Source organism: Python bivittatus, unplaced genomic scaffold, assembly GCF_059951505.1.
Source record: "Python bivittatus isolate LINGU-HERP-01145 unplaced genomic scaffold, Pbiv_v1 ctg000790_np1212, whole genome shotgun sequence".
NCBI classification, from domain to species: Eukaryota; Metazoa; Chordata; class Lepidosauria; order Squamata; family Pythonidae; genus Python; species Python bivittatus.
This window is the reverse complement of record NW_028277110.1, coordinates 5,958,911-5,973,090: the sequence shown is the minus strand read 5'-3', so window position 1 is coordinate 5,973,090 and position 14,180 is coordinate 5,958,911. Positions and strand designations below refer to the sequence as shown.

The 14,180-nt window shown below is 43.0% G+C and overlaps 1 protein-coding gene across 2 annotated transcripts in view; it reads right to left on the bottom strand.

Annotated features, from left to right (window-relative positions):
• The window catches only part of ATP7A (ATPase copper transporting alpha), a 38,225-nt gene that overhangs the window by 9,395 nt on the left and 14,650 nt on the right, over window positions 1–14,180 (bottom strand). For both annotated transcript variants that reach the window (XR_015793586.1, XM_088129158.1), the window contains exons 5-17: window positions 12,660–12,884; window positions 10,832–10,995; window positions 9,753–9,914; window positions 9,033–9,109; window positions 7,052–7,277; window positions 5,389–5,622; window positions 4,622–4,713; window positions 4,115–4,242; window positions 3,865–4,019; window positions 3,374–3,508; window positions 1,931–2,125; window positions 1,573–1,755; window positions 623–836 (exon numbers count right to left, since the gene is read on the bottom strand). Coding sequence is in view for 1 of the 2 variants with exons in the window: in XM_088129158.1 (XP_087985284.1) it covers window positions 623–836; window positions 1,573–1,755; window positions 1,931–2,125; window positions 3,374–3,508; window positions 3,865–4,019; window positions 4,115–4,242; window positions 4,622–4,713; window positions 5,389–5,622; window positions 7,052–7,277; window positions 9,033–9,109; window positions 9,753–9,914; window positions 10,832–10,995; window positions 12,660–12,884 (2,190 nt within the window). In the remaining variant the exon portion in view is untranslated. The remainder of the gene's footprint in view (window positions 1–622; window positions 837–1,572; window positions 1,756–1,930; window positions 2,126–3,373; window positions 3,509–3,864; window positions 4,020–4,114; window positions 4,243–4,621; window positions 4,714–5,388; window positions 5,623–7,051; window positions 7,278–9,032; window positions 9,110–9,752; window positions 9,915–10,831; window positions 10,996–12,659; window positions 12,885–14,180) is intronic.

The window sequence follows — 14,180 nt, the reverse complement described above, 5'->3', positions numbered from 1 at the left end:
GCCAAGGGGCTGAACACATCCACTTTCAGTTCTCCACCTGAGCAATTTTCTTGTACATCTGAACTTGGAAAATGTCTGCTTCCTTATAAGACCAAAGCAAATATGCAAAGACAGGGGAGTCCATCTTCAGAACATCCAAAATGGGCTATTCAGGACTAGGGGGAGCTACAAGATAATCCTCTGCCCAGCTGCCCTTTGCTTTCTGGGCCTTCAAAATGGACTGTCAACACCACCAAAAGAGGACCCCAGGCTTCATTTACATCCTCTTGTTATTCCAGTTACACGAAGTGGGTTATTTAATGGGCATCGTTATGTAACTCGTGCCAACTGAAAAGCAGAATATCTCCGTAGCGATGCAAATCGATGCCCAGGAGTAGGCTTTCTGCTGGAGCAACAAGGTGACAGTCTACTCACGTGAGCATGTTTGGCTGTGAATGTACACGGAATGAATGAGGAAGCACCATCACACAACTGCCTTACAAGGCATGTTAACGTGACAAACCGGAAGACACAACTTAAGTTGGTTCTGGGCCCCACCCCATCTCTCCAAAGGCCAAATCCTTGCCGGCAACACCAGCTTTCATTTACAGGACACATGCATCACAAGCCCACATGAACTCACCTGGCAACTGCTCATCGATGATCAGGGCCGGCTGCATGAGGGCCTCAGCCTTCTCATCCATGTTCACCAGAGCCGCATTCCTAACATTGGTCTCTTCCACATCTTTACTCCTGCTACACAGCAGGGCTTCAATGTTGGTAACTTTACAGCTAATACCGCAGCCGGGCACCACTTGAAAATCAGTGCAGGTTCCAAGGGTATCTGCGTCCAATTCCTAGAGAAAAGGAACGACCACACCACACCTGAGACACAGCAAACTCACCTGGGCAAAAGCATGGCCAGCATCTGAAACAAGAGTTCCAAATCCAGATTCCAATAAAAGGTGCGGGAATAAAATATAGCAGTACTTGAAGCAACAGCAACCTTCCCAAATCTGGAGGCTATGTAAGGGACAAAGACCTCCAAGAGGGGCATACGGTACATCTGCAGGCAATTCCAAATTATGTAAACAGAAGCATCTGAATTAGTTTGCAAAGTACAGATCTTGATCTCTGTGACTGTCAGTTCAGCCTGTGGTTGACTTATATTTGAACCCATCTTTTTTCCTAAGGAGCTAAGGTAGCACACTTAATCCTCACTTTACTTCCTGCCATACTCCTATCACTCCTGAGGAGTAAGTTAAGCTAAGAATGAGAAAATGGGAGAACAACTCAAGTTCTCCCAGTTGTCACACATCTGAGTAGGATTCATTTGCCCAGTCCTACTGGAAGCAGTAGAAGACAGCAGTACACCACACTAAGAGCTCAAATTTGCCACTCTCTTGGGCAGGACACTAGCCAAGTTTCTGTGTAAATGGTGAAGTGTTTACTCTGACTATGTTAGCAGCTTTCCCCAAATGTACTAGATTTCAGCATCCATCATTTTGCTATGCCAACAAGAGATGATGGGAGCTGTACCTCAATGTGTTGGTGAAGACAATTTCTAACCACACAAAATCTCTGCTCTTCTACCTGTTTGCAGTATTTGGTGATTGCTGCTCCTAAAGGGTGCTCACTGTGGCTCTCTGCTGTTCCCACCAGTGCCAAGACTTTCTTTCGTGGTATCCAGTTACTCTCCACTAGCATCTTCATTTGCATCACCACTGGAGTTCCATGGGTGATGGTCCCCGTTTTATCAAACACCACAACTTTAACCTGCAAAACACACATACATCCACACTACTGTAGAGGCATGAACAATATCCAATATTTTGTGGGGAGAAGAGCAAGATATGTCATAACGTTATTGGACAAAAATAAGATGTATTGTATGTCTAAAAGATCTTTTTGCCTTTATCACTCAACCAAAAAGGACATTCCATTTTCTCACCTTGTGCGCCATCTCCAAAGGTTCTCCACCTTTGATCAAGATGCCATTTTGTGCTCCTACTCCAGTTCCCACCATCACAGCAGTTGGAGTTGCTAATCCCAAGGAACACGGGCAGGCGATGCACAGCACGGTAATGGAGGCTTGGAAAGCAAAGCGGATCACTACCTCTGCTTTGGCAATGCTCTTATTATAGCCCTGTTGACAGAGAGCGAGAGAGCACTTATGAATGGGCACTTATTTTAAAGAAAGTGCTGGAACTCACAATTTGGCTAGGTCACATCTTGTGCTGCCCTGAGTGTGGTTCCTTTGGTTTTAAATTAATATAATGTGGGAACTCATCCATGGCAGTTCATAAACTATGTTTGTATGGTTTAGCATTTTGCACGAACCCAGCCAAGTGCAATTTATTCAGCTGACCACAGATTTGTGTGATGTGTGAACCTAGTCTTGATTTTATATATATGTGCGTGTGTGTGTGTGTGTGTGTGTGTGTGTGTGAAAGAACGTAGATCTGGCCTTGGGAAGGGGGAAGAAGGTAATGAAACATTAAGGGGGGAGTAACAGCAACTCAGAAAGAGGAAATTGTGAGAAACAAACTCAAAATAATTCTGCCTTGATTTTGTTGGGTAGAAGATGGGGCAGAGAGAAACTCTGACAGGCTTCGAAGATTCTGCTATCCTACCCTATAATTTCAGAGGTCTAGTGAAGACCTACGAAGACCAGTGGCACACCTGATCGTACAAACAGCCATTCAACTATCAAGCTAGATGCAGATGCCAAGAGAAACATTCCAGGGGCTCTCCTGGAGCTTTGGAATCTACTTCTACCTCTTGCTGTACCTTCCAAAAGCTGTATAAAGTAGGATAGAATGATAACCATGTTATCACCAACCATGAATACAATTAAATAAAATGTTGTGATCCAGCGTTAAAAAGATGTTACAGAAAGTCTGAAGTTGCACTGCCCCTGTACACAATTTATTCTTCATTAAGCAGGGAACTGATGGTCAAAACGGTCCTTTCCCACTCTATGACCCTATCAAATAAGTAGTCCTTTGTGCAAGCACAGATCGTTTTCCCCTTTATTAAAATGCATGACTCCTTTTAAGTGTGGTATCTCCCAGCCACATCTTCAGGGGCATTTATTAGCCACATTATCAGCATTTAGAAGATAATCATAAATCACATTTAAATATTGGGTAAAAATCAGCAAAAATGTAAATGTAAGTAATGTAGGCAAAGCAGCACTTTAAAAACATCAATATATGAAGCAGTGCATCTGAACTGTATCTCTGGTATTTCCTAATTTTTGCTATTGGAATTCAAACTGATCTACCATACAAACTATAGAGAATATGAACAATATTCAAGAAAGGAATGGTTAATTAGATCTTGCAGGTAATTTCTCCACAAAAAAATCAGAAAAACAAGAAAAGAGACTTACAGGAAAATAAGTTTCCACAATTTGAAAATTGACAAATCCGATCACAATCCAGGCGAAAAGTGTAATCACAGAAACACCAACAATGAAGGGAACAAAATAGCCACTCAGTTTGTCAGCAAACTGCTGAATTGGCGCCTAAAGCAAGGGAAGGAGAGAAGAAGAAGCAACATTAATTCTAGCAGTCTTTTTTGAGGTTGAGCTGGTTTGGGTTTTAGCCTGTGCATTTGCAATAAATAATACACATCTTCATAACTAAGCTCTCATTCATGATTTTTAGTGAGAAAAGTATTTAGCGCACACTTTGCTGGTGGTATAAGAACTGGCAGGGCCAAAGGAAAAGGAGACACGGAATTTTAATTAATTTCCACTGCATATACCAGTTTGGCATATTGCAGAACCCTACAGTGCAGCTGACTTTTAAGCTGCAAACTTGCTGTTTTGAATCATGGCCAATGAACAGGATAGAAACCTAAACATGTTATTCTAAGTACCTTTGAAGTCTGAGCTTCTTCCACAAGCTTTACGATCTGGCAGAGAGTAGTGTCAGACCCAACATGGGTGGCCGAGATCAACAGGGATCCATTCTGATTAATGGAACCTGCTATGACCGAACTGCCAGGTTTTTTGGTCACAGGCATTGCTTCACCTACATAAAGCAGAAATAAACAGAGGGCACTCTTTGAACATTTCCCTACCCCCCATCCTGGAGTCTAGTGCCCATGAAAACCCATTCAAGCTTGCCTGTGATGAGTGATTCATCCACCATGGAGTGTCCTTCAATAACTCGGCCGTCCACAGGAAACTTGCCGCCTGGGACCACTTTCACAATGTCCCCCCGCTGCACTAGTTCAACATCAACTTGCTCTTCACTGCAAAGAAATCAGAACATTCAAGACTTAGTGATGGAGGCTGGGTAGCACTTCAGGTTGTCAATTCCTGCACACCAGAATGCCTTTTTCTTTTAAATCCTCGTTCAAAAGCTTCCTCATCTGCAGGAGGCTAGCCAGATGTGCAGGAATCCCCAGCTGAAATTAAGTTTTGGGGAGTGTGTAAGTACATGCAAGTTCATGTCACGTTGCTACTCTTGACTAATTTACAAACAGTTATAATTTACACTAAATTGCTAAGGCAGAATTTTGCCTTCGGTGGTGCAATACAGAAATAAAGACTGTAAGGAAATTACAGGGGACAAAGCACTGAGGCATATACAGTAAATGTTCATTAAAAAGACCACGGAAATGGTAATACCTCAAGAGGATATTATCTGGGCCTAAAGTAACAATAGTTGCTTCTGTTGCTTGTAGTGAAATTAGCTTCGCAAGGGCCTCTGATGTTTTACCCTAAAAAGATTAAGTTAAGCGTTTTACATTCAAAGCACCACAGAAATTCATTGCAAGCAACAAAGTCACATGTTACACAAGCCATCTTCAACCAAGACTCCTCACAACCTAGCAAGGAAAGAGAAAACCTAGGTAAGTTCTAAGCAAAGCACAATATTCCCTTTGATTTGGCACTTGTTTTCGGGAGAGTGACATCTGCTTGAAATACTTTTGTTTATCAAGAGTTAGTAATGCCAGGCATTGTTAGACAAAAAACTTTAATTAATCTCTGGGCCTTCAGCTTGATGCAATGTTGAGGGCTAAAGTCACTAGAAGATGGAGCCCTGTGTGATGGCCTGGCCCCTCACCTCCTTGCTGCTCCTTTGCTTCCCTTGACTTCCTGCTTCATGAAGCACAATCATGGATCAGATGAATGCCCACAAATGCCATATAGCTCCCTTCCAGACCTTCTTCAAGAAGGCAGAAAGGGCAAGGCTGCAAGAGAGGGAGGCAGCCAGCATGTGGGGCTCCCCCTTTACCCATTTTAAGGAACACATATTTGTCAGTAACACCTAAACAGGAGTTAAACATAGGTAAACACTGAACATAACATTGCTAAGAGGCAGGCAATTTGAAAGCATTTTGTCTCCCTCCTCCCACTCCACTGAACTAGAGGAACAGGTGTTTTCCCCCGACCTTAGCCACATGCTCCAACCATCGCCCCAACGCAATGAACACAAACAGCATTGGCGGTGTGTCAAAGAAAGTCACAGGATTGGTTGTTGCCCGCTCAGCCATTGCAACCAGGAGAACCACAAAGGAGTAGACAAACGCAATGGTGGTTGCCAGGACAATCAGCACATCCATATTGGCCGTCTTATGCTTCAGTGCTTTGTAAGCTTGAATGTAGAAGTACCAACCTCCAAAGAACTGTAAGAAGAGCAAACATCAGGATAATATTTGCACCTAAACACAGCAAACAGATAACAAAATGCTCTTTCATTGTCAAAACTCAGGAGAAAATGCACAGACACTTCTCTCTTAGCTAGCCTTGGTATGGCCATCTAACGAAGAGGCACCTGTGCACCTTCTCCCAAGTTCCATCTCCCCCAGACTTGACAGACAGACAGCAGACTCTTAAGAGGCGTCTGACAGAGCAGCTGGGGGGTCCAGGTGAGCCTCTGCTTATGCAGCTGCTCTGCCTCACTGGCAGAATTTAAACAGGGGCAACATTATTTTCCATTTTCTCCCTGCTACTTCCATCCTTTCCCATACCCCCGCCCCCAAAATGTTCTGTTTGGAAAGAAAAAAACGGAATAGCTGTGCAGTGCATTTTGTTTAGTACTGCTAGAGGCTTTTCACCTGGAAGCAAGGTCCCCCCACTGTACACTAAGGAAAAATGATACTGAAACAAACAAAAACTTTGTGAGGAAAATGTATCTTTGGGCGAAAAAAGCAAGTTTTTCAGAGGCTTCAGACAAATGGGATCGCCTTAATAAAATTGAAACATAAAAGAATGTGCAGCACCCCTGAAGCTGGTGTGAAGTAGGCTGATTGTAAACTCCTTATCACAAACATCCCCATAGCAACGTAACGGAGGATGCCTTCTTCCGAGCGGTTGGCACCTTGAACCAATTTGTTTCTTCCTCTCTGACACTATTGCTTTCCTTAAAAATAGCAGTTGTTCTGTCCTTGTAGATAGCAGACAACAACAGGGCAGGAAGTAACTTGAGAAGCATTGCTCGTTTAGGTGCCATGCCTGCATCATCATATGAATATGTGTGTGTATGCGTTCTTTTCCCTTCCCCTTATTGCAGAACTGTATAAATATCAGGACATCCATTTTGCCTGTAGGGGAGTGTCTCCCACTATCCTTTGGTACATACTGTCTAATAAACACTGCAGCGAAGCCTTGATTATTTTGCATTTGTGTCCCGCGTTTTGATTCCACAACTTTGACAGAGATGCTCCAAATGTCAAGATGCAAACATTATTCCTGACTTTCTTCCATAAGAATAAGAAAGGAAAACTATTTTCTTGATATTTTAACACAAATAAAGGAAGTTTAAGTCTAGGTTAGTTTTTTGGTGGGAACAGAGAGAGAATATGGTACTCAGTATCAAATTTTAACATTAAAGTACACAGCCTACTGAGCCCACTGTACCTTCTGGTGACTAACAACACAATCACACGCTCTACTTTAAGCCCTACAGGATCTCTTAATTTTACTCTCCCAAAGAGACTAGTCAGTGTTTCAAGAAGATTAAGTGCAGCAATTAATCCTTAACCTACCTAAAAGGAATTTGGGCATGACATTTATATACCACCATCTGAGTGACTGACATATCTTTCTACTTACCTGTACAGGGACACACAATAAAAAGGAGAGCAAATTCATAACTGACAACCCGGGAAGGATCTGCTGCTCCAGAAACATTGGTGGATGGTGGGCTTCCATTTCTTCTTGAGTCAGGTTAGAAGCCATGGACATGGCCGACATGTGACTGTCCATCACCATCATGTAAATCATGAGCCCCATTACAGGGATGCAGAAAATCAGGCTTACAAGGAAGGACCGTTTCCACCTAAATAATAAACGGTAAGATAATATCGAATAAACCATCATATCCTAAGAAGTTAGGTAAAGCTTCAAAAGACAGTATGTGGTTGTGGGAAAAAAATTCTGCCTTGTGCTCCAGGAAGTATGTCTAAGGCTATACAGTGGGGCAAAAAAGTATTTAGTCAGCCACCAATTGTGCAAGTGCTCCCACTTAAAAAGATGAGAGAGGCCTGTAATTTTTATCATAGGGATACCTCAACTATGAGAGACAAAATGAGGAAAAAAATCCAGAAAATCACATTGTCTGATTTTTAAAGAATTTATTTGCAAATCATGGTGGAAAATAAGTATTTGGTCAATATCAAAAGTTCATCTCAATACTTTGTTATATATCCTTTGTTGGCAATGACAGAGGTCAAACGTTTTCTGTAAGTCTTCACAAGGTTTTCACACACTGTTGCTGGTATTTTGGCCCATTCCTCCATGCAGATCTCCTCTAGAGCAGTGATGTTTTGGGGCTGTCGCTGGGCAACACGGACTTTCAACTCCCTCCAAAGGTTTTCCATGGGGTTGAGATCTGGAGACTGGCTAGGCCACGCCAGGACCTTGAAATGCTTCTTACGAAGCCACTCCTTCATTGCCCGGGCGGTGTGTTTGGGATCATTGTCATGCTGAAAGACCCAGCCACGTTTCATCTTCAATGCCCTTGCTGATGGAAGGAAGTGTTCACTCAAAATCTCACAATACATGGCCTCATTCATTCTTTCCTTTACACGGATCAATCATCCTGGTCCCTTTGCAGAAAAACAGCTCCAAAGCATGATGTTTCCACCCCCATGCTTCACAGTAGGTATGGTGTTCTTTGGATGCAACTCAGCATTCTCTCTCCTCCAAACACGACGAGTTGAGTTTAGACCAAAACATTCTACTTTGGTTCCATCTGACCATATGACATTCTCCCAATCCTCTTCTGGATCATCCAAATGCTCTCTAGCAAACTTCAGACAGGCCTGGACATGTACTGGCTTAAGCAGGGAGACACGTCTGGCACTGCAGGATTTGAGTCCCTGGTGGCATAGTGTGTTACTGATGGTAGCCTTTGTTACTTTGGTCTCTGCAGGTCATTCACTAGGTCCCCCCGTGTGGTTCTGGGATTTTTGCTCACCGTTCTTGTGATCATTTTGACCCCACGGGGTGAGATCTTGCGTGGAGCCCCAGATCAAGGGAGATTATCAGTGGTCTTGTATGTCTTCCATTTTCTAATTATTGCTCCCACAGTTGATTTCTTCACACCAAGCTGCTTGCCTATTGCAGATTCAGTCTTCCCAGCCTGGTGCAGGTCTACAATTTTGTTTCTAGTGTCCTTCAACAGCTCTTTGGTCTTGGCCATAGTGGCATTTGGAGTGTGACTGTTTGAGGTTGTGGACAGGTGACTTTTATACTGATAACAAGGTCAAACAGGTGCCATTACTACAGGTCACGAGTGGAGGACAGAAGAGCCTCTTAAAGAAGTAGTTACAGGTCTGTGAGAGCCAGACCTCTTGCTTGTTTGTAGGTGACCAAATACTTATTTTCCACCATGATTTGCAAATAAATTCTTTAAAAATCAGACAATGTGATTTTCTGGATTTTTTTTCTCATTTTGTCTCTCATAGTTGAGGTATACCTATGATGAAAATTACAGGCCTCTCTCATCTTTTTAAGTGGGAGCACTTGCACAATTGGTGGCTGACTAAATACTTTTTTGCCCCACTGTAAATACACACAAAAAAGGACTTACTGTCTTATTTCCTGCTTGTGATCTAGGTGGCTTGCAGATCGATCTTTCTTCACTAACGCAGCATTAAACCCTAGATTCTAGAAAGAGACATAATGTGAGTACACAAGTTTCCACACAGATCTTATTTTAAAATCAAAAAGATATAGACTATTGGCAAAGGGAAACTGATTCTTCATAAAAGCTGTTTTATATGTTTAGACAGCTCTGCATATTATTTGAGTAACAACAAACATTGTCTTAAAATAAGTTGCTTTAAAACAGCATTTCTCAACCTCAGCAACTTTAAGATGCATGGACTTCAACTCCCAGAATTCCCCAGCCAGCATGTCCCATCCCCAGTCCACGCACCTTAAAGTTGCTGAGGTTGAGAAACACTGCTTTACAATACAGGATATAATATTAACAATGATAGAACACTGGCAACAGCTTACAGCCTAAATAAACAGATATGAGAAATAAGAAAATGTAAGGGGGGTGGGGAGAATAAGGACATAAACCAAACTGTGAAAACTCTTCGGTTTTTATTGCCTTAATCCTAGCATTATTACTATTCACACAGCAGCACCAGAAAGTTCCAACTGCAAACCAGCTCCCACATCCATCCTCTTCTCTCACAGTTTCCTCTACCTAGTTACAATGGCTTTTATTGATCAAAGAAATCTAGGAAATAAAACGGAGCGAGTTTACAAACGGTGCAACGGTACCGACAAAAACGCTTACCTCTATAATCTGTATAATGTCTCGAGGGCCAACTATCTCAGGATCGTACTTAATGTGGGCTTTGTTGGTTGCGAGAGCCACTGAGCTATACAGAACCCCTTTCATTTTCATAAGGGTAGACTCTATTTTATGAACACACGAGGCACAAGTCATCCCTCTTACCTGTGAGAAAAAACGTTTTTGTTTGCAGAATATTGTTTCTTAAGGAGTCATTTTGCCTGCATGATACATAATGAAGCTGAGAGTAATATGATAAAAGTAAGGTAGAACTCCCTGAAAAAAACCCCAAGATTTGTACTAACTTATCATTGCTTTTGTTATCATTCTGTAATTGTTCTGCTATTCAAACTGGTAAATCGCTCCTTCTACTTCTGCAGAATGGAAATGAGACACAGATAGGTAAACAGATGTGATTCAGAGTTTAAACTCTGCAGTCCACCGAGGAGTAGAGCTTTAGGCGGGTTTGGAGAAGCCAGCCGTTTGCTCTGCATTGCAACAGCTCTGCATTCTGTCAGTCAGCAGTTGAACTTCCTAGTCAGCACAGAGCCCTACGCTGGAGAGTGCATACTTTGCCTTCCTGACCAACAAGAACAGGGGGGAAAAAAAACTGATGTGGGCATGGAGAAAAAAGCAAATAGATGAATATATACAGAAGCACACTTCTGTCTGGGGAAAGGAAAAAAAATTCTCCCACTAGGACTGGAAACTTGGAAACAGCAGCAGAAATGTGCCAACCTTTTTGGTACACATGGAAAAATAGATATTACTTTACAGCAAAATAAATTGGTTCTTAGCTACAATCTTGAAGGGAAACTTCACCACATTCAAGAATATTTCCAACTCAACCTGCATAGACAAAGTTCCCCTAAAGAGGAGCAAGAAGTCAAGGTGGAGTTGGAGGGCTGGTTCTGCCACTTCCATATGGTCTCACTTAGAGTGCATGGTATGACTTCCAAGTTTTTAAGAAGCCAGAATATACCGCAGCTATTCAAGTGCTTCCATCCCCTTCATATTGGAATAAAAAACTGCTAGATGCATAACCAACTTTGTGCAGATAGTTACTGAGATAATCTGCTTACAACAAGCTCCAAGATGCCGTCTCCTTCATCGTAATTCTCCAGCACTGTAGCACCAAAGCCCAGCTCTCTAATCATTTCTGCTACAGTCGGGGGCTGGATGATGGAAGGGTCGTATCTCACTTCAGCCTTCCCAGCCATCAGGGCAACGAGTACAGAGCATATTCCTAAAAACAGGGAGTCACACTTAGTAACGTTTAGGGAAAAAATGATCAGTCTGCTCTACACTCGATTGACCTAGGTAAGTGTTTCACATACTGCTATTTTCATTAGCCCAAACTGATTTCATTAGGACATGTCTGAAATTACACTATCTGTAACAATGAGAAGAGCTAAGGGGTTCTTTTTAAATGAAATTATTTGTCTCTAAGAAGAACAGAATGATTCTTAGAATTTAAAATGGATAACCTCTCTCAATAACTGTTTGTACAAAGATGAAATAAATATTAATATTGCATAACACGTTACACTTAAATAAAAATAATTTCTCGGGCTTTCTTTTCTTTTTACAAAAAATGAACACAATACATTGTTTGGTCTTTTCAGATGTATTCCCCATAGTTACAGCACCTTGAAGAATTTAACCAGTAATTCTGGGTGAAGTCAATTTAAAAAATCTAAAATGCCAATAATATCAAAACTGTACTGATTACCTGCACTGGCATTAATCACTGTGTCTCATAAATTGCAATGAGAAAGTCAACAGCCCCACCCAAATGCATGGGCCTACACCCTGCGTGCCAGCAACGCAACGCTGCACACCTGAACTGCCCTAAAAATAGCGGGCACCAGCGCCTCCACGCTTGAATCTTCCTCCAGCCCCTTATTCTGAGAGACCCACTCAAGGTGTCCACCTCTTTCAAAGCCACTAGTCTTTGAAGAAAGTAAATTCTCGCATCCATGTAGCTTTCTGGGCAACAATATGGAAACCGATGGTCAAAGCCGTTTCCCTGGATTCTTTTCTTTACTTTTGCCTCAAGGGTGACGGCAGGATGGCAGCTCCTGACCGACCCTGGGTGAACTGGAAAAAGCTGGAAGTGCTGGCTAGGGCCAGGATGGGAGGCTCCAGGGCTGTAGCATAGACTAGGAAGCCAAAAAGGAAAAAAATCAGAACTTGCCCAAACCAGTTCTGTACTGCTGAGAAGACAGCAACATGGACATGTCCATCTGGTTACCAGGATTCAAGCTCAAAGACGACTTAGAGCAGACAGACAGGAAAACAAAGCTGGTGGCTTTTAGCAGAACTGAAATAACATGAATTCAATTTTTTCTCTTCTGTCACTGACACACAGCCAGGATTAAAACTGGCTGTAATAAAAGCAGCCCAAGATCCCAGGTCTAGGGCTGCTCAGTTCTGATCTGTAGGAACAGGAAGGGAGACAAGGAAGTGGGGGGGGCGGGGGACACAGCCCAGGTCCAGAGGTGTGATGCTGCTGCTCCCCAAAACCTTGATTTATGGGGCTGTTCTTAGAGGTGATTCCTTTCATCCTCCACAAATGTGGAAAATGAAATTTGGAACAAACCCTGGCACAGTGAAAATTCTGAACTCTCTTTAGAGCATCATGCCTCAATGACAACCTTCAGGAAAAAAAGGGAGGCCTATGGCTCAAGTGAATCAGACAAGAGCCACCCCCAAGGGTCAAAGGTGCCTGGAGGTGTCAGTGATACCTCCTCTCCTTGCACCACATGGGCCCTTGCCTTCATCCTTGGCCAGGAGTTCAGATCAGAATAGCCACACTTCTGTCTCCACCTGAGATCTGGTCACTGTCAGTAATAAATCACTGCATCTATGACAGCAAACGTTAGTCAGTTCTATGGAAGCCTTTCTTACCATCTTCTCTCTTCAGATTCCTCTCAATGTTTGCCACACAGGAAGCACAAGTCATGCCAGTGATCTGAATGTAGCATTTTGATGGTGTCTTCAGACCTGGTCTGTTAGGAGCTGGCGACGGGGTGGGATGAGCTGCTGTTCTGGGAAGTTTGCTCTCCTGAGTTCTGGCCAGCCTCTCCTGGGAAGGCTCGGTTATTAGCACCACCGGCTCTGGGCTCGGGGGTACTGGGAGCAGAAAATTATCATCAGAAAACGCTTGTCCAGCTCTTCAACCGAGTACACTCTCATGACAGGAGTAGATACGCTGATCTTTCTGGATGCTCAAGCTCCCTGCCCCACCTGACTTTAGTTTTTTTAAAGGAATCTTAATTAAAAAGTAAAACTAATAGATGAGAACCAACAGATGGGGAACGGATATGCTCTAGGGTAAGGCAAACTACTCTCTCTTTCCAGAAGTGCCACTTGGTACCACAGAAACAGAATATCCTGCAGGGTTAGGAAAGGAAGCATGGAGCAACCTGGGAACCGGCCAGGCCTATTGTGGCAGCCATTTTGTGAGAGAGCCCTTTATATTTATTGGTTAGGTGCATCGCCTGTCTTTCCCCCAGGAGCTCAAGAAATCATCCACAGCCCTCCCTTCTTCCAGTTTTCTGACACAACACCAACTCAGTTAGGCAGGCTGGGCTGAGAGAGTGCAACTAGACCATGGAGGTCCCATGGCCCGGGAGGAATTGAATTTGGGTTCAAAACCCCACCTTTTCTGCAGCATCACACTGATTCCTCTCAAGACACTCCCCAAATTCCAAATGTGCCCCACCAACCCCAAAAGATACACATCTCTACCCAGGGGCCCTTGCCGCTACCTTAAGTGGGGAATGTAGAAGGAAAAAGCTCCAGGCAAATTCCACCCAGGAACGACACTTCCACTAAACTCTAGCAAGCTGTCCTTGTCAGGGTGCAAAAGGAAACTGCAAACAGCAAGGAAACAGGGACCTGCTCCTACATTCCTTTGTTTGCTGTTTTCCTTGAGTTTTCCCAGAAGGTACTGAAATATTTGAGAATGTCTGCATTTTCCAAAAAAGCTAGCGGAACCAGGGGTTCTGAGATAGCTGAAAGGAGGCTGCCAATCACTAATAACCACATCTGATCGTAACACAAGGCATGTACTCCAATGCAGAGTAGAGCACATCTAAAGAGCCAAATCAAAACACTTCTAGCAAATTGTGGGGATCTAACTCACATTTCCCTGGATACCACATAGGACAACCAGGAAAATTCTGTTCTGACCATTCCTGTGCATGATACTGCTCCTTTCCCATCCTGCCTCCCCTAATGGGATCCAGAGTTATTCTCCTGCAGAGTAATAAGTAATAAGATGGCAAATGCTAATAGGCCACTAAAAAGGAAAAGAAATGGCTACTTGCTATGAAGAAAATTGTAAGATATAAGGTTGATCTCTAAATTTGTTTTAAGGAAAATGCAGGTTAAATGGATTGGGAGGAGGCAACGCAACACCAGGTT